This window comes from Heteronotia binoei, chromosome 16 (assembly GCF_032191835.1).
Source record: "Heteronotia binoei isolate CCM8104 ecotype False Entrance Well chromosome 16, APGP_CSIRO_Hbin_v1, whole genome shotgun sequence".
In the NCBI taxonomy this organism is placed as follows: Eukaryota; Metazoa; Chordata; class Lepidosauria; order Squamata; family Gekkonidae; genus Heteronotia; species Heteronotia binoei.
The window spans coordinates 60,463,248-60,481,992 of record NC_083238.1 but is presented as its reverse complement, the minus strand read 5'-3'; the positions used below and the strand labels follow the sequence as shown (position 1 = coordinate 60,481,992).

At 46.4% G+C, this 18,745-nt stretch overlaps 1 protein-coding gene across 1 annotated transcript in view; it reads right to left on the bottom strand.

The window, feature by feature from the left end:
- PLCL1 (phospholipase C like 1 (inactive)) overlaps positions 1-18,745 on the bottom strand; it is a 313,880-nt gene that overhangs the window by 60,236 nt on the left and 234,899 nt on the right. Inside the window, exon 3 of the mRNA XM_060256945.1 lies at positions 8,173-8,376. Coding sequence (XP_060112928.1) covers positions 8,173-8,376 — 204 coding nt within the window. The remainder of the gene's footprint in view (positions 1-8,172; positions 8,377-18,745) is intronic.

The following is an 18,745-nucleotide window of genomic DNA, read 5'->3' as shown; positions in this document are numbered from 1 at the left end:
TTATCAAGTAAACTCAATAAACATTTGCTTTGCATCAAATATAATTTTGACAGCTGAGCGAAGGAACACGAGATGCAGGGTCAGAGGGAAACAGGCAGGAGCGTAACACCCTCAATATCGTGGGCCTAACTTTATGTACAAGTAACCATATTGAGCTGCCATCTTATGCATGCTGAACATGGAAAAAGGAAAGGTCCCCTGCACAAGTACCAGTCGTTTCCGACTCTGGGGTGACGTTGCTTTCACAACGTTTTCACGGCAGACTTTTTACGGGGTGGTTTGCCATTGCCTTCCCCAGTCATCTACCCTTTCTCCCAAGCAAGCTGGGGACTCCATTTACCGACCTCGGAAGGATGGAAGTCAACCTTGGGCCCGCTACCTGAACCAGCTAGAATGCAAGAGTTGAGATCACAGTACTGCAGTACTGCTGCTTTACCACTCTGCGCAACGGGGCCGTTCATGATGTACATGAAGGGTGGCCAATTCTGGGCTCAGAAATACATGAAGACAGGGCTCTTGTTTGTAGCCAGAACTCCTTTTCATATTAGGCCACACACTCCTGATGTAGTCAATCCTCCAAGAGCTTACAGGGTTGTTCTTACAGGGCCTACTGTAAGCTCCAGGAGGATAGGCTATATCACAGGGGTGTGGCCCAGGGCTTTTTTTGATAGCAGGAACTCCTTTGCCTATTAGGCGACACACTCCTGATGTAGCCAATCCTCCAAGAGCTTACAAGACTATTCTTACAGGGCCTACTGGAAGCTTACAGGGCCTGCAGGAAACTCACAAATACCTCCCCCTAAATTCACAGGATCTTCACTGCTGTCAGATGGCCATCCAGCCTCTGCTTAAAAACCTCCAAGGAAGGAGAGCCCACCATTTCCCAAGGAGGAAGCCTGTTCCACTGAGAAACCGCTCTAAACTCACAAACCCCTCCCCCTAAATTCACAGGATCTTCATTGCTGTCAGGTGGCCATCTAGCCTCTGCTTAAAAACCTCCAAGGAAGGAGAGCCCACCATTTCCCAAGGAGGAAGCCTGTTCCACTGAGAAACCGCTCTAAACTCACAAACACCTCCCCCTAAATTCACAGGATCTTCATTGCTGTCAGGTGGCCATCTAGCCTCTGTTTAAAAACCTCCAAGGAAGGAGAGCCCACCACTGCCCGAGGAAGCCTGTTCCACTGAGGAACCACTCTAAACTCACAAACACCTCCCCCTAAATTCACAGGATCTTCATTGCTGTCAGATGGCCATCCAGCCTCTGCTTAAAAACCTCCAAGGAAGGAGAGCCCACCATTATCCAAGGAGGAAGCCTGTTCCACTGAGAAACCGCTCTAAACTCACAAACACCTCCCCCTAAATTCACAGGGATCTTCATTGCTGTCAGGTGGCCATCTAGCCTCTGTTTAAAAACCTCAAAGGAAGGAGAGCCCACCACCTCACAAGGAGGAAGCCTCTTCCACTGAGGAATCACTCTAAACTCACAAACACCTCCCCCTAAATTCACAGGATCTTCATTGCTGTCAGGTGGCCATCTAGCCTCTGTTGAAAAACATCCAAGGAAGGAGAGCCCACCACCTCCCAAGGAAGCCTGATCCACTGAGGAACCGCTCTCAACTCACAAACACCTCCCCCTAAATTCACAGGATCAGGTGGCCATCTAGCCTCTATTGAAAAACCTCCAAGGAAGGAGAGCCCACCACCTCCCAAGGAAGCCTGATCCACTGAGGAACCACTCTAAACTCACAAAAACATCCCCCTAAATTCACAGGATCTTCATTGCTGTCAGGTGGCCATCTAGCCTCTGTTGAAAAACATCCAAGGAAGGAGAGCCCACCACCTCCCAAGGAAGCCTGATCCACTGAGGAACCACTCTAAACTCACAAACACCTCCCCTAAATTCACAGGATCTTCATTGCTGTCAGGTGGCCATCTAGCCTCTGTTTAAAAACCTCCAAGGAAGGAGAGCCCACCACCTCCCGAGGAGGAAGCCTGTTCCACTGAGGAATCGCTCTAACGTTCAGGAAGTTCTTCCTAATGTTGAGCCGGAAACTCTTCGGATTTAATTTCAACCCATAGCAGCCCAAGGCCTGATTATTAATCATCTCCTGCCAAAAGGTACTCCATGGTCTAAGATTCTGCTTGGGGGCACTGCATAGTAAGGAAATGTTCATTCCCATTGGTAGACAGCACCTTAAACCAACCCTAGAAGAATATAAAGTATCACCATTTAGTTCTATAGGGTCAATTTATAAAGTAAGTCAGCATCGACGAACCCCATAATTCAGCTTTCCCTGGCAGGCACGCAGGCGAAAGGAACTTCGATTCTGAGGCAGTTGATTTGCTTATTCCCAAACTGTCCTATTTCTGCCTTTTCAAGAGATTATCTCATATTAAAGTCACGTTCAACGTTCCCTAGCTCTTCCACATAATTGGGGCTCACAGTCTTAATTACTTTCTTTCTCATGAACAAAACAGCTGCAAGGTCATATATTCATGTTATCTATCTCCTCCGGGAGCATAATTCCCATTTTTTACTACTTTAATTGTGACAGAGATGTATTAATTGACACGGGCCCGAGAGGCAACAGACAACAACGAGATTGACTCTGGGAAAACCTCAGACACCGACAAAATTGTCAGGGAAGGAGCTTTAGGGAGTCAAAGCAACGTGTATCAGATAACAAAGGAGAACTGTGATGGACTATTAACATTCACTGGAGATGACCCACTGCCTTTAGACCAGCCATAGGTCTGGGAAACAATATCAGGAACAGCATAAGCCCATTACAGAAGAACATAAGAGAAGCCTTGTTGGACCAGGCCAGTGGCCCATCCAGTCCAACACTCTGTGTCACATAAGAACATAAGAGAAGCCTTGTTGGATCAGGCCAATGGCCCATCCAGTCCAACACTCTGTGTCATAAGAACATAAGAGAAGCCATGTTGGATCAGGCCAATGGCCCACCCAGTCCAGCACTCTGTGTCACATAAGAACATAAGAGAAGCCATGTTGGATCAGGCCAATGGCCCATCCAGTCCAACACTCTGTGTCACATATGAACATAAGAGAAGCCCTGTTGGATCAGGCCAATGGCCCATCCAGTCCAACACTCTGTGTCATAAGAACATAATAGAAGCCATGTTGGATCAGGCCAATGGCCCATCCAGTTTAACACTCTGTGTCACATGAGAACATAAGAGAAGCCATGTTGGATCAGGCCAGTGGCCCATCCAGTCCAACATTCTGTGTCACATGAGAACATAAGAGAAGCCATGTTGGATCAGGCCAATGGCCCATCCAGTCCAACACTATGTACCATAAGAACATAAGAGAAGCCATGTTGGATCAGGCCAATGGCCCATCCAGTCTAACACTCTGTGTCACATGAGAACATGAAAAGCCATGTTGGATCAGGCCAGTGGCCCATCCAGTCCAACACTCTGTGTCACATGAGAACATAAGAGAAGCCATGTTGGATCAGGCCAATGGCCCATCCAGTCAAACACTCTGTGTCACATGAGAACATAAGAGAAGCCATGTTGGATCAGGCCAATGGCCCATCCAGTCCAACACTCTGTGTCACATGAGAACATAAGAGAAGCCATGTTGGATCAGGCCAATGGCCCATCCAGTCTAACACTCTGTGTCACATGAGAACATAAGAGAAGTCATGTTGGATCAGGCCAGTGGCCCATCCAGTCCAACACTCTGTGTCACATGAGAACATAAGAGAAGCCATGTTGGATCAGGCCAATGGCCCATCCAGTCCAACACTCTGTGTCATAAGAACATAAGAGAAGCCATGTTGGACCAGGCCAGTGACCTATCCAGTCCAACACTCTGTGTCATAACATAAGAGAAGCCATGTTGGACTAGGCCAATGGCCCATCCAGTCCAACACTCTGTGTCATAAGAACATAAGAGAAGCCATGTTGGACCAGGCCAATGGCCCATCCAGTCCAACACTTGGTGTCACATAGTGGCCAAAAAACCAGTTGCCACCAAGAGATCCAGAACACCAAGAGTGGGCCAGGACACTAGAAGATCTTCCATTGTTGACCCCCCAAGCACCAAGAATATAGAGCATCACTGCCCCAGAAAGAAGAACATAAGAGAAGCCATGTTGGACCAGGCCAATGGCCCCTCCAGTCCAACACTTGGTGTCACACAGTGGCCAAAAAACCAGGTGCCATCAGGAGGTTCATCAGTGGGGTCAGGACACTAGAAACCCTCCCACTGTTGCCTCCCCAAGCACCAAGAATACAGAGCATCACTGCCCCAGACATAAGAACATAAGAGAAGCCATGTTGGATGAGGCCAGTGGCCCATCCAGTCCAACACTCTGTGTCACACAGTGGCCAAAAATCCCCAAGTGCCATCAGGAGGTCCACCAATGGGGCCAGGACACTAGAAGCCCTCCCACTGTGCCTCCCCTCCCCCCAAACTCATCCCTGCCCCAGACAGAGGGTTCCATCAATACCCTGTGGCTACTATCCACTGATGGACCTCTGCGCCATATTTTTATCCAATCCCCTCTTGAAGCTGGCTATGCTTGTAGCCGCCGCCACCTCCTGCGGCAGTGAATTCCACGTGTTAATCACCCTTTGGGTGAAGAAGGGCTTCCTTTTATCCGTTCTAACCCGACTGCTCAGCGATTTCATTGAATGCCCATAAGTTCTTGTATTGTGAGGAAGGGAGAATAGGGCTTCTTTCTCTGCCTTCTCTATCCCTTACATCATCTTGTCAACCTCTATCATGTATTACCTCTTCCTACATATCCGGGGGGGCTGTTAGCAAGGGCCATGGGGGCAAAAAATCAAGTCAAACCAAAGGACTTTTAAGTAGGGCTGTCAGTAGTGATTGGCAGCTGGGCAGTGAAGTCTGGAAGTGGGGGGCTCTGGCCCCATTAGGGGAGGCGTTCAGGCAACCCTAGCAGTAATCTCAGAAGATTTCCAGTTACCACCTGGGAGCTGGGAACCCAAGTGTCAGTGATTTTTAACAACAGAACTCTCAGTCTCTGCTTGAACTGAACGACACCGCATGGGGCTTTTATGAGGCTCGACTGCATTCACTGCTTCCACTCCTATATCTGCAAATTCTAGCCGGTTGGAATTTTTGTTTCCCATTTGAACCAAGCAATGCTTCTTTAATAATGTAGCAGTAATGTGTTTTGTGGAAGAATGCCTTGTTATCAGTAACTTAAACCTTTCGGATTGAGAAGTAAAGCCCCCCCCCCCACTCCCCGCTCACAGAAGTCGGCAGCGGCAGATATAATCATCCAGAGAAATGAAAACAAACACCGCACAAATGGCCTTTGTCGAGCCAATCTGTGGACAAAGGACAGAAGCAACACAACAGGCAGTTAATTGTTTTCAAGACCATTTCGAGGGGTCTCCGAACAGCTGCCTCCGGTACATCAGAGCCGCTCCACGCGCCATTAAACAGTGGAAGAAAAGCGATTTCTCTAAAAGCAGATATTCGCACGAAGACTCCCCGCACAGATTAAACCCCAACGACCCAGACAGAAAACGGTTACAGTAAGCATAATCGTTGCATCTAGAAGGACAAACTTCATCTAATTGCTCACCATTTCATGCCAGATTATCAAAAAGAATTAATTATGTCAGTCCCATACTGTGATGTTTAAGCATGAAATTATGCAAAGCACTTTTAACTCATTATTTCGTGTCTAACGGTAAGGCAAGGTGGTATGCCCTAACACGACAACAGGAAAGCCAAGCCAGCCACAGAGAAGATATTATTATTTCTTTATCCTCTGCCTTTCTGACTGGGACTAAAGGCAGATTCTATGTATGATAAAAAGAAAACCGTTTCCAGTTAAGCATTAAGAAGCCATCCAGTCCAGCACTCTGTGGCCAAAACCCAAGGGCCCTCAGGAGGTCCACCAGTGGAGCCAGAACTCCAGAACACCTCCCATTCTTGCCCCCAAGCACCAAGAAGACAGAGCAGCACTGCTCCGGACAAAAGAACATAAGCGAAACTATGTCAGATCAAGCCAATGGTCCATCCAGTCCAACACTCTGTGTCACACAGAGTCCAAAACTCTGGACCATCAGGAGGGCCACCGCTGGGGTCAGAACTCCAGAAGCCCTCCCACTGTTGCCACCCAAGTACCCTGAATACACACACACACATATATAATAGTGGCTAATAGCCACTGATGGACCTCTGCTCCATATTTTTATCCAATCCCCTCTTAAAGTTGGCTATGCTTATAGCCGCTACCACCTCCTGTGGCAGTGAATTCCATGTTAATCACCCTTTGGGTGAAGAAGTACTTCCTTTTATCCGTTTTAACCTGTCTGCTCAGCAATTTCATCGAATGCCCACAAGTTCTTGTCATGTGAGAAAGGGAGAAAAGTACTTCTTTCTCTACTTTCTCCATCCCATGCATAATCTTGTAAACCTCTATCATGTCACCCCGCAGTCGACGTTTCTCCAAGCTAAAGAGCCCCAAGCGTTTTAACCTTTCTTCATAGATAAAGTGTTCCAAACCTTTAATCATTCTAGTTGTCCTTTTCTGCACTTTTTCCAATGCTATAATATCCTTTTTGAGGTGAGGTGACCAGAATTGTACACAGTATTCCAAATGAGACCGCACCATCGATTTATTAGGGGCATTATGATACTGGCTAATTTGTTTTCAATTCCCTTCCTAATAATTCCCAGCATGGCGCTGGCCTTTTTTATTGCAATTGCACACTGTCTTGACATTTTCAGTGAGTTCAGAGTGGCCTAATAGGCAATGGAACTCCTGCTATGAAAAAGGCCTGATATGAGGAAGCATGCCATAAAGCCAGAATTCCTGAGAGACTCGGTGGAGGGGGGGGGCGCACAAGCCAGCATGATTACTTACATTTACAAATAAAGAGGAAACACCATTGTCAGCAGAGGAATATGTTATTCAGCCTGGAAGTCTCAAGACAGACTTGAAGCTTTTGCTGATACCACACTATCACACTTCTGCTGAGACCACTTTTCTGCATGCACACTATCTTTGCCAAACACACCGATATCCTTTATCTCCTATGCCATCACTCCTTATCTTTCTTGAGCCCACAGACACCTTTAGACTTCTGACACAGGAGTGATGGGCTCCACCCCAAAATGTCTGCCACAAGAGGCGGAGCCAAACGCTGCTGCAGGAGGCGGAGCCACACACAGAGGAAGCTCAAGCGGAGGGGGAAAGAGAGGTAATTTAAAAAAAAAACACTGGGAAAGAGGGGAGAGGGAGAAAAGGAGAATAAAACCAACATTATAGCAGCAGCTGTTACGGAAACAATTATTTTAATCTGCACAGCCAGTCAGATCTCCAATGGCCAATCAGAAACCGTGCTAGCTAAGGAGGAGGAGGAAGAGATTGGATTTATACCCCGCCCTTCATTACCCAAAGGATTCTCAGAGTGGTTTACAAATCTTCTTTCCCTTCCCCTCCCCCCAACAGACACCCTGTGAGGTAGGTGAGGCTGAGAGAGCTCTCCCAGAACTGCCCTTAAGCAGAACAGCTTGTGAGAACTTGTATATGAAACCAGAGAGCTCATGGGTATGAGTAAGGTATATAAGAGAACACTCCGTGAAAGCTTTAACTAATATATATTGAAAACTATATTTTAAATCACAATATTTTCCGCATTAATTTGAAATTATTTCGCAATCCATTTTACAATGTACAATGTTTCTTCGTTTGTGGGACTTCCTGAAGTCCAATTCACCAATGCAGGTGTGATTGCGGTTCCCAAACTGGTGTGGCTGCTTTAACTGGACTGCCGCTTCTGCCCGCTTTCAGAGAATCCTTCTTCAGGCAGCTCACCAAGGGATACGGTTTCAATTTGGCACTGCTCTCCTTATCTCCACATTTCGCTTTGTCCTTAGCTTCTTTTGAGAACTTGTGGCTGACCTAAAGCCACATCAGCAGGTGTATGTGGAGGAGTCGGGAATCAAACCTGGTTCTCCCAGATAAAAGTCCACACACTTAACAACTACACCAAACTGGCTCTCAAAAGGAGTCCATGGGGTTCCCACCCACTTCCTAAAAATGCTTGGTGAGTGCCCAGAAAGACATCAGTGACCATCATAGTGCCCAGAGACACCAAGTTGGGGATCCCAGTCCTTTTTTGACCCAATTTTCAAAAACAGGGAGTTCCTACCAGGTCATACGCAGCTAGAACCTTCTTCTGTACATCCGTTAGCGTCCCCAAAGGTTCCAGGTAAGGGAAGTTGTCTTTCATGTTGAGAGCCACCGAGGGGACGTTGTCGCTGTTCACCAGCCGTGAGGACAGGGTCACAATGCACTGCTTCAGACTGGTAATCGGCGGGAGTCCGCAGAGCTCTTTAACGGACACAATCGCATTCTGTTGAGGAAAAAGAAATGCACCGGTTTTATGCTTCCAGTGGAATATCACTACAGTGTATTTTATATCGCTACAATGGAGCTAGGAAAAGTTGAGCCAGAAACTCCAATGCATGGTTATAGGATAGGGGAGACTTGACTTAGCAGTAGTATGTGCAAAAAGGATCTAGGGGCCTTAGCAGACCGTATGCTGAACATGAGTCAACAGTGTGATGCGGTGGCTAAAAAGGCAAATGCAATTTTGGGCTATATCAACAGAAGTATAGTGTCCAGATCACATGAAGTGATGGCATCGCTTTACTCTGCTTCGCTTTACTCTGCTCTGGTAAGACCTCACCTGGAGTATTGTGTTCAGTTTGGGGCACCACAGTTTAAGAAGGATATAGACAAGCTGGAACGGGTCCAGAGGAGGGTGATGAAGATGGTGAGGGGTCTGAAGACCAAACCCTAAAGAAAGGTTGAAGGAGCTGGGCATGTTTAGCCTGGAGAGGAGGTGGCTTAGAGGTGATAGGATCACCATCTTCAAGTACTTGAAGGGCTGTCATATATAAAGGATGATGTGGAATTATTTTCTGTGTCCCCAGAAGGTAGGACCAGAACCAACGGATTGAACATATGAAGCTGCCTTATACTGAATCAGACCTTTGGTCCATCAAAGTCAGTATTGTCTTCTCAGACTGGCAGCGGCTCTCCAGGGTCTCAAGCTGAGACTTTTCACACCTATTTGCCAGGACCCTTTTTTTGGAGATGCCAGGGATTGAACCTGGGACCTTCTGCTTCCCAAGCAGATGCTCTACCACTGAGCCACCGTCCCTCCCCAATTGAAATTAAATCAAAAGAGTTTCCGGCTCAACATCCGGAAGAACTTCCTAACAGAGCGGTTCCTCAGTGGAACAGGCTTCCTGAGGAGGTGGTGGAGTCTCCTTCCATGGAGTTTTTAATCAGAGGCTAGATGGCCATATGACGGCAATGAGGATCCTGTGAATTTAGGGGGAGGGGTTTGTGAGTTTAGAGTGGTTCCTCAGTGGAATAGGCTTCCTGAGGAGGTGGTAGGCTCTCCTTCCATGGAGGTTTTAAAACAGGCTAGATGGCCACCTGACAACAATGAAGATCCTGTGAATTTAGGGGGAGGGGTTTGTGAGTTTAGAGTGGTTCCTCAGTGGAACAGGCTTCCTCCTCAGGAGGTGGTGGGCTCTCCTTCCTTGGAGGTTTTAAAACAGGCTAGATGGCCACCTGACAGCAATGAAGATCCTGTGAATTTAGGGGGAGGGATTTGTGAGTTTAGAGTGGTTCCTCAGTGGAACAGGCTTCCTCCTCTGGAGGTGGTGGGCTCTCCTTCCATGGAGGTTTTTAAACAGAGGCTAGATGGCCATTTGACAGCAATGAAGACCCTGTGAATTTAGGGGAAGGTGTTTGTGAGTTTCCTGCATTGTGCAGGGGGTTAGACTAGATGACTCTGGAGGTCCCTTCCAGCTCTATGATTCTAGAGTATGAGCTCGTGACCTGGAAGCTCAAGTGGAACCTTCAGCTGGCCTACCCAGCTTGCCCACCAAAAAATGGGCACCTCAAGAGGACAGACTGGGGAAACGCAAGGCAAACCAGAGACACCAGTCTGTTCTTGGCCTGTGGCTTATCTGGGGTAGATTTAGGCTAACTGCTGTCTGTTGGCCTCTTTTTAAGGTTGCCAACTGTAGAGTTGGGAAATTCCTGAAGATCCAGGGGTGTAGCCTAGGGAGGAACCTCAGTGGGGTATAATGCCATAGAGTCCACTCTCCAATTTAGCCATTTCTTCAGGAGATACTGAACTCTGGAGATCAGCTACAGTTCTAGGGGATCTCCAGGTTCCGCCTTGAGGTTAGCAATCCTATCACTTGTACACTGAAATGTCTGTACAAGTGCAATGGGGGGGGGGGGACTGTATCATACTTATTTGAAAACGTTTCTTTCTCCTGGTTTTCTCTATACCTTAAAGAAGTTCACAATAATCATCACCTGACAAGCCAGAAATCCTATCGTTATCCTTCCTACCAGTGGGCTTTGGAAACAAAAGTAAAAAATATTTTGAGCACAAATAAAATAAAATAAATTTGTTAGCCATCGCTAGGATTGTAATTGCTACAAAATGGGGAGATAAAAGCTCACCTTCTTTATTATCCAGGCAAAATAAGGTGTAGGAATGTTTTGTCCATTGTAAAATTACCAGCTACTAACTCATGCCAAATTTGCAAAATTATCAAGAAAAATTTACAGCAGTCTGGTTTCCAGTAGTATCCTATTTGAGTCAGCAAAACGTGGTTCCTAATAAGGCTAATAAGGCAGTCTGAACTCCCAGCTGTTGGCTGGGAGATCTAAAGAAGAAGCAAGAAAACACGGGCTGAAATTTTATGCCTGGTTAGATACCCAAGACTCTTAAGATTCTCTGGTGTGAACTTATTTCTCCTTTTTCCCCCCTGTATTTTATATTACAAAATTGCCTTTACTGGAATTGTCAAAATTAATAGATAACTTAAACAAAAGATTTACAGTATAAAATTTTAAAATGTTGATGATGTATAGTATAGACATAATAATATGCGACAATTTATGTAAAGAAGGTATTGTAGACATAAGCTTGTATCTTTTAAAAGTAGTTTTATGCAGAATAAGGTCCAAATGTATTGTGCTTTCTATTCCCCCTATCCCCTGCACTTACTCTTTCTGAAACTAATAAAACTCTTTAAAATCCATTTTAAAAGGCAGTCTGAACTCTCTGCTCACGACCTGAGTTCAATCCCGGCGGAAGCTGGGTTCAGGTAGCCGGCCGAAGGTTGACTCCGCCTTCCATCCTTCCAAGGTCGGTAGAATGAGTACCCAGCTTGCTGGGGGGAAAGTGTAGAGGACTGGGGAAGGCAATGGCAAACCACCCCATAAAAAGTCTGCCGTGAAAATGTTGTGAAAGCAATGTCACCCCAGAGTCGGAAATGACTGTTGCTTGCACAGGGGACTACCTTTAACTTTTTAAATAAGGCTTACTATCAGGACTTATTTTTCTAATGCATTCCTTATTTGTATTTTATCCATAATGCATCTGGTTCTCTGTATTCGGTTATCATCCTTTGTATTTGTCATTTCGTAAACTGTATCAATGTATTGACCTATTTGTTTGGTGTATGTTAAAAATAAAGATTATTTCAAAACAATTTTTGAAAGATAATCATTAAAGCCATCACAGTATGTGTATCTTGAAAAGAGGATGGGGGGAGGCCCAAGAAGAGATACCAGCTTAGAATTAAAACTCACAACAACCCAGGAGTACTATGGAATGAAGCAGAATACCACAGAAAACAACCGTGGAGTCTTAACGAAAGAAACACACTACTAGTAAATATAACACCATCCCGTAATTTTCATCAGCATTACAAATGGAACAGCTACAATTATCAGATTCACGAATGATCAATAACGTAAGATCTACATTCCCAAAGTTAATAATAGTCACAAATCCATTCCAACGTGCAAAATACGTCTCACTCCGACTTCCAAAGACTTTACAGACGATCCACTCACAGCCAGGCGTGGATTTAAAGTGCCAGTGCTGAAAATAAACTTTGTTGCAAACCGTGGTGTTATATCTACAAGTAGTGTGTTTGTTTCATTAAGGCTCCATGGTTTTTTCTGTGGTTTTCAAGATTTAGAACTCGGCATAGTCAACTATCAAACAGCATGTGGTACCGTACAGGACAAAGACAAAATCGGAGATGATTTGACAATCAGCTTGGGAAAACCCAAGGCAACAGTTATGCTTTCTTTTTATTTTCAATTTTTGTCTTTTGTTTATTTTTTATTTATTTTATGACATTTATATCCCACCCTCCCCACCCACCCTCAGAGCGGCTAACAACAGTTAAGCCAACATGTTAAAATAAAGGTAGAGTAAAATCATTAAAACATTTCCAACAGTTCATACAAACTCCTCTCCACCTTCTTTAGAAAATTGGTTTCAGAGATGATGTAATTAACAAAATTGTTTGTAATTAACAAAATTGCATGTAACTCATTTGAATTATCTTTAGAACACTATGAAGAGTGTGTTGTATCTTATTTAATGGAACATAATATTGTACCTCAGAATTTATTTTATAAGAAACTGATTTATTTTTGATCTTGAACTAATTTTGTTTATTCTGCTATATTGAGTGCTAGACCTTGTAGTTGTCATTAACATTAGACGGATCCCGCCTTTGTAAAATGTATGGACGTGTCATTGCTGTACTGATAAACATTCAATAAAGTTTGCTTATAATTTTTTTTTAAAAACCAGTTCATACAGTTTAAACACATAGTACAGTTTCAGGTTCACTCCCTAGGATCCAAGATGGCAGATTTTAACTCTTATTGAGCGCTACATATAATGATGCTACAGGGTGTTATTTTGTGCTCTGCATTTGTACTGGGGTAGGTGTTAATCAACCCAGACTGTTCCCCGGAAGGTCAGATGCTGAAGCTCAAATACTTTGGCCACCAAATGAGAAGAGAGCACTACCTGGAGAAGATCCTGATGCTAGAAAAGACAGAAGGCAAAAGAAGGGGACGGCAAAAGATGAGATGGCTGGACAGTGTTACTGATGTAACAAACGTGAATTTGAGCAGACTTCGGAGGATGGTGGATGACAGGAGGGCCTGGCGTGACTTTGTCCATGGGGTCGCAAAGAGTCGGACTCGACTGTGCGACTGGATAACAACAAGGTTCAGGTGTCAGTGCTGTGGGATGGTGGAACAGTGGTTGCCTCCCCGCTAAGAGCCCCATGGCGCAGTGTTAAAGATGCAGTACTGTAGTCCTAAGCTTTGCTCACGACCTGAGTTCGATCCCAGGCGGAAGCTGGGTTTTCAGGTAGCCGGCTCGAAGTTGACTCAGCCTTCCAACCTTCCGAGGTTGGTAAAATGAGGACACAGCTTCCTGGGGGGGGGGGGGGGAAGAGTAGATGACTGGGGAAGGCAAGGGCAACCCACCCAGTAAAAAGCCTGCTGTGAAAATATGAAAGCAACGTCACCCCAGAGTCGGAAACGACTGGTGCTTGCAAAGGGGACCTTTCCTTTCCTTTCCCCGTTAGTTATTAAATGCTAGTTTAAACAGTTCTGTCTTGCAGGCCCTGCGGACCTGTGGCAAGTCTCACAGGGCCCTGATGTTTTCGGGGTGGGGGGCGTTCCACAGAGCAGGGGCTGCCACCGAAAAGGCTCTCGCTCTAGTGGTGGAGCGTCGAGCTTCTTTTTGGCCCCAGCTTCTTTTGCTATCAAGACAAGTTGACTTTTGGAGAACTCTAGTGGAGGTTGAAGGCAAGTGACATTCAGAGGTGGTTTGCTTGCCGTCACCTGCCTCCACGCCACAACCCTGGTATACTAGCCAATGCTGGCTCTGCTTAGCTTCCGAGATCGGGCCAGCCTGGGCTATCCAGGTGAGGGCTAGAAGAGAGCAATGTATCCCACTGAAGCCTGAACGCTTTGAAAGATGAGGCAGGGCAACAGGGGTGGGGTGAGACCATTCCACAGCCGGGGCCCCTCCATCTTGAAGGCCTCTACTTTTTGTTATCTTCTGCCTTGCTTCAGATGGTTGAGGGATCTCAGACAAAGGCCCCTTCTGGAAGATCTCTCCTTCCTTTCCAAGCAGCAGACACCCTGTGAGGGAGGTGGGGCTGAGAGAGTGCCGAGAGAACCATGACTGACCCAAGGTCACCCAACTGGCTGCATGTGGAGGAGGAGTGGGGAAATCAAACCCGTTTCTCCATATTAGAGTCCACCGCTCTTAACCACTACAGCAGACTACAGCAGGGGTGTCAAATGTGTGGCCAGAGGGCCGGGTCAGGCCCCAGGAGGGCTCCTATCAGACCCGTGAGCAAGTCTGCTTCCTTCCCCCTCCTCTCTCGCTTTTTTCTGTGTCACAGCTTGTTTTGCCTAAATTCCTCAATTGTACAGGAGCTACAGAGCAAAGCCTCTATTTTCTCCTTTGGCTGAGGCTCCTCTCCTGGGGAGGAAGCGGGAGGAGAAAGAGCTTGCATCGATACTGACCACAATATTGCAAGAGTAATAATACTTTAAGCATGCTTTATTTTAGGCGGGGTGGGGTTTTTTAGAAATCTTTAATTGTTTTCGTTTGCGTCCTTTATATCTCTGTTACCTGGTATTTGAGAGCCAGTTTGGTGTAGTGGTTAACTGCGCGGACTCTTATCTGGGAGAACCGGGTTTGATTCCCCACTCTCCACTTGCACCTGCTGGGATGGCCTTGGGTCAGCCATAGCTCTGGCAGGAGTTGTCCTTGAAAGAGCCAGTTTGGTGTAGTGGTGAAGTGGGCGGACTCTTATCTGGGAGAACTGGGTTTGATTCCCCACTCCTCCCCTTGCAGCTGCTGGAATGGCCTTGGGTCAGCCAGAGCTCTCGCAGGAGTTGTCCTTGAAAGAGCCAGTTTGGTGTAGTGGTTAAGTGCGCGGACTCTTATCTGGAAGAACCAGGTTTGATTCCCCGCTCCTCTGCTGCTGGAATGGCCTTGGGTCAGCCATAGCTCTTGCAGGAGTTGTCCTTGAAAGAGCCAGTTTGGTGTAGTGGTTAAGTGTGCGGACTCTTATCTGGAAGAACTACGTTTGATTCCCCACTCCTCCACTTGCATCTGCTGGAATGGCCTTGGGTCAGCCATAGCTCTCGCAGGAGTTGTCCTTGAAAGAGCCAGTTTGGTGTAGTGGTTAAGTGTGCGGACTCTTATCTGGAAGAACCAGGTTTGATTCCCCACTCCTCCACTTGCATCTGCTGGAATGGCCTTGGGTCAGCCATAGCTCTCGCAGGAGATGTCCTTGAAAGGGCAGCTGCTGTGAGATCCCTCTCAGCCCCACCCACCTCACAGAGTGTCTGTAGTGGGGGGAGAAGATGTAGGAGATTGTAAGCCACTTTGAGTCTCTGATTCAGAGAGAAGGGCGGGGTATAAATCTGCAGTCTTCTTCTTCGTTACATTTTATGACACACATGGCCCAGTCTGACAAAGTCTTATTGATGTCAGATCCGGCCCTCATAACAAATGAGTTTGACACCCCTGCACTACACCATACTGGCTCTCAAAGTCCCCTGATGCTAATTTGACATTCTACTTGTGAAACCTCTCCCCGCCCCCCAATCAAGCAGAAGAAAGCCGACCAAACATATATACCTGCCTAACATTTTGCTCTGGGACACGAAGACAGCAATCTTTGGGTGGATCACTATGCCTGGCCCGTGTGCTACCATCAGCTGGCCAAAACCAGGCACACAAGAGAACTGAAGAGTTCCCAACGGACAGAATCAAGATAACATATGAGGTGGAATTCTAGCAGGAGCTCCTTTGCATATCAGGCCACACCCCTCTGATGTAGCCAATCCTCCAAGAGCTTACAAAAAAAGAGTCTTGTAAGCTCTCGGAGGATTGGCTACATCCGGGGAGGTGCAGCCTAATAAGCAAAGGAGCTTCTGCTAGAATTCCACCATGGACGATTAGATATATTGTTCTGTATGACAGTACAGGTTTTATAGAAGCACATTTCAAAAGACTTTCATTACCAGAATTAACTACCTTTCTAAACCCTGTTGTAGTTGCTGTGCAGCATTTTGTGGCTGACTGCGACGAGTTCAGCACTAGCTCTGGAAAACATCCAATAATATTCATTCCGGGCATTAGTCCTGAAGGCCACCTGAATCGCATCAATCCAAAATGACACAATTTGGCAAGTGAACCTGCATTTTGCTGCGTGCAATTATAATCCAGCAAGGACACCAAATGAATGGAACATCTGTGTGTAGGAAAGTAATTACAGTCTTACTGAAGTTAAAAAAAGAGAGAGGAAGCCTTTCATCTTTCGGCAATATTAATACTTATTCCCAGATCTGATCAGACCCTCCCCCCCGCCAAGTGTATTATCCAGGGGTGGCCAAACTGTGGCTCAGGAGCCACATGTGACTCTTTCACACATATTGTGTGGCTCTCAAAGCCCCCACCGCCCTGTTGGATGGCTTGGAGAAGAAGGCATTTGTCTCCTTAAATCACTTCTCCAAGATAACCCAGCTGGCAGATTGGATAATGCATTTAAAGTTAAAGTTGCTACCTTTCCATCACTCCCTCCCTCCTGCCTCCTCCATATCCATCCTTCCTTCCTTCCTTCCTTCCTTCCTTCCTTCCTTCCTTCCTTCCTTCCTTCCTTCCTTCCTTCCTTCCTTCCTTCCAGTTTGGTGTAGTGGTTAAGTGGGCGGACTCTCATCTGTGAGAACCAGATTTGATTCCCCACTCTTCCACTTGCACCTGCTGGAATAACCTTGGGTCAGCCAGAGCTCTCTTATCTGGGAGAACCGGGTTTGATTCCCCACTCATCCACTTGCACCTGCTAGCATGGCCTTGGGTCAGCCAGAGCTCTGGCAGAGGTTGTCCTTGAAAGGGCAGCTACTGGGAGAGCCCTGTCAGCCCCACCTACCTCACAGGGTATCTGCTGTGGGGGCAGAAGATATAGGAGATTGTAAGCCACTCTGAGTCTCTGATTCAGAGAGAAGGGCAGGGTATAAATCTGCAATGCTTCCTTCCTTCCTTCCTTCCTTCCTTCCTTCCTTCCTTCCTTCCTTCCTTCCTTCCTTCCTTCCTTCCTTCCTTCCTTCCCTCCCTCCTTCCTTCCTTCCTTCCTTCTCTGAAACATCTGATGTTCATGTCTTGCGGCTCTCAACATCTGACGTTTAGTCTATGTGGCTCTTATGTTAAGCAAGTTTGGCCACTCTCAGTATTATCTAACCATTTCCGAAAAGGAAGAAATGATGCTAGATTTTGAACTCAGGAGCACCTTTAGAGAGCAATAAAATATTGGAGGTAACAGGCTTTCGAGAGCCAAAGCTCCCTTCATCAGATTGCTAGAGAAACGCTATCAATGAGATTGGGTTGCCAGTCTCCCAGTCGGGGTAGGGGTTTCCCGGATTTTGGGGGGCTCCAATCCACCAGCTGGCTGGCGGAGGAAGTCCTGCCCCCAAACAGCCCCCTCCTGTGTTGACGACAGCAGTGCAATGATGTCACCCAGAATTGAAGTCATCACACCAGGCACGTTGACACTCTAGCATTTTGGCAAAAATTCTATGGTTACCATAGACCTGGCAACTCTACCATGAGATCTGGTGCAGACTAGCTGCCTGTAACTACTGGACTGCAATAACCGATGGCACTAGAGGGAAATGTGCATCCCTGATTTTAAAATGCACCAAACCAATTCAATGTTTTCTTTAAGGCTTCACTCTCTTTCTCTTTCTCGCTCTCTCTCTCTCTCTCTGGTTGCCCGCCACCACCATCTGACCTTTGTAAAAATTGCCCGCTGGGAAATAAATAGAAATATTTATTGGGCTGTGCAGTGCAATTTAAACGCTATCAGTGGATTTCTTGTTTTAACGGCCCGGCTAACTAGCTGAAACACACTTCCCCTCCTGCATACAACACAATCCCCTGCTACAATGCTGCACCAAACACAGCGACAAGTCTTGTTTTGTAGCAGGAACTCCTTTGCATATTAGGCCACACTCCCCTGATGTAACCAATCCTCCAAGAGCTTATAGGGCTCTTTTTCCAGGGCCGACTGCAAGCTCCAGGAGGATTGGCTACACCAGGGGAGTGTGACCTAATATGCAAAGGAGTTCCTGCTACAAAAAAAGCCCTGGAAAGAGATAGCAAAAATGCAATGGTATGAGACCCTACGTATTCCTCTAGCCTTAAAGTAGCTGAACAGAAATGAAATGTCGATAAAAAAGAAATTAAATCATAAAACAGTTAAAGTCTCTCCGTTTAGGTCATGAGCTAGTCCTGAACAAACATCAGTACAGGGTTGTGCTAACTAAAATCCAAGGCCATCAGCCTTAAAGATATTTAAATGACACCGTCCAGATTTCCTCAGAAATCTGAGAGCTGGTTTGGTGTAGTGGTTAAGTGCCCGGACTCTTATCTGGGAGAACCGGGTTTGATTCCCCACTCCTCCACTTGCATCTGCTGGAATGGCCTTGGGTCAGCCAGAGCTCTTGCTGGAGTTGTCCTTGAAAGAGCCAGTCTGGTGTAGTGGTTAAGCGCATGGACTCTTATCTGGGAGAACTGGGTTTGATTCCCCACTCCTCCACTTGCAGCTGCTGGAATGGCCTTGGGTCAGCCATAGCTCTTGCAGGAGTTGTCCTTGAAAGGGCAGCTTTTGTCAGAGCTCTCTCAGTCCCTCACCCCACCTCACAGGGCATCTGTTGTGGGGGGGAGAAGATATAGGAGACTGCAAGCTGCTCAGATTTTCTGATTCAGAAAGAAGGGCGGGGTATAAATCTGCAGTCGTATTATTATTATTATTATTATTATCCTCCAATGGATGTGTGAGCCA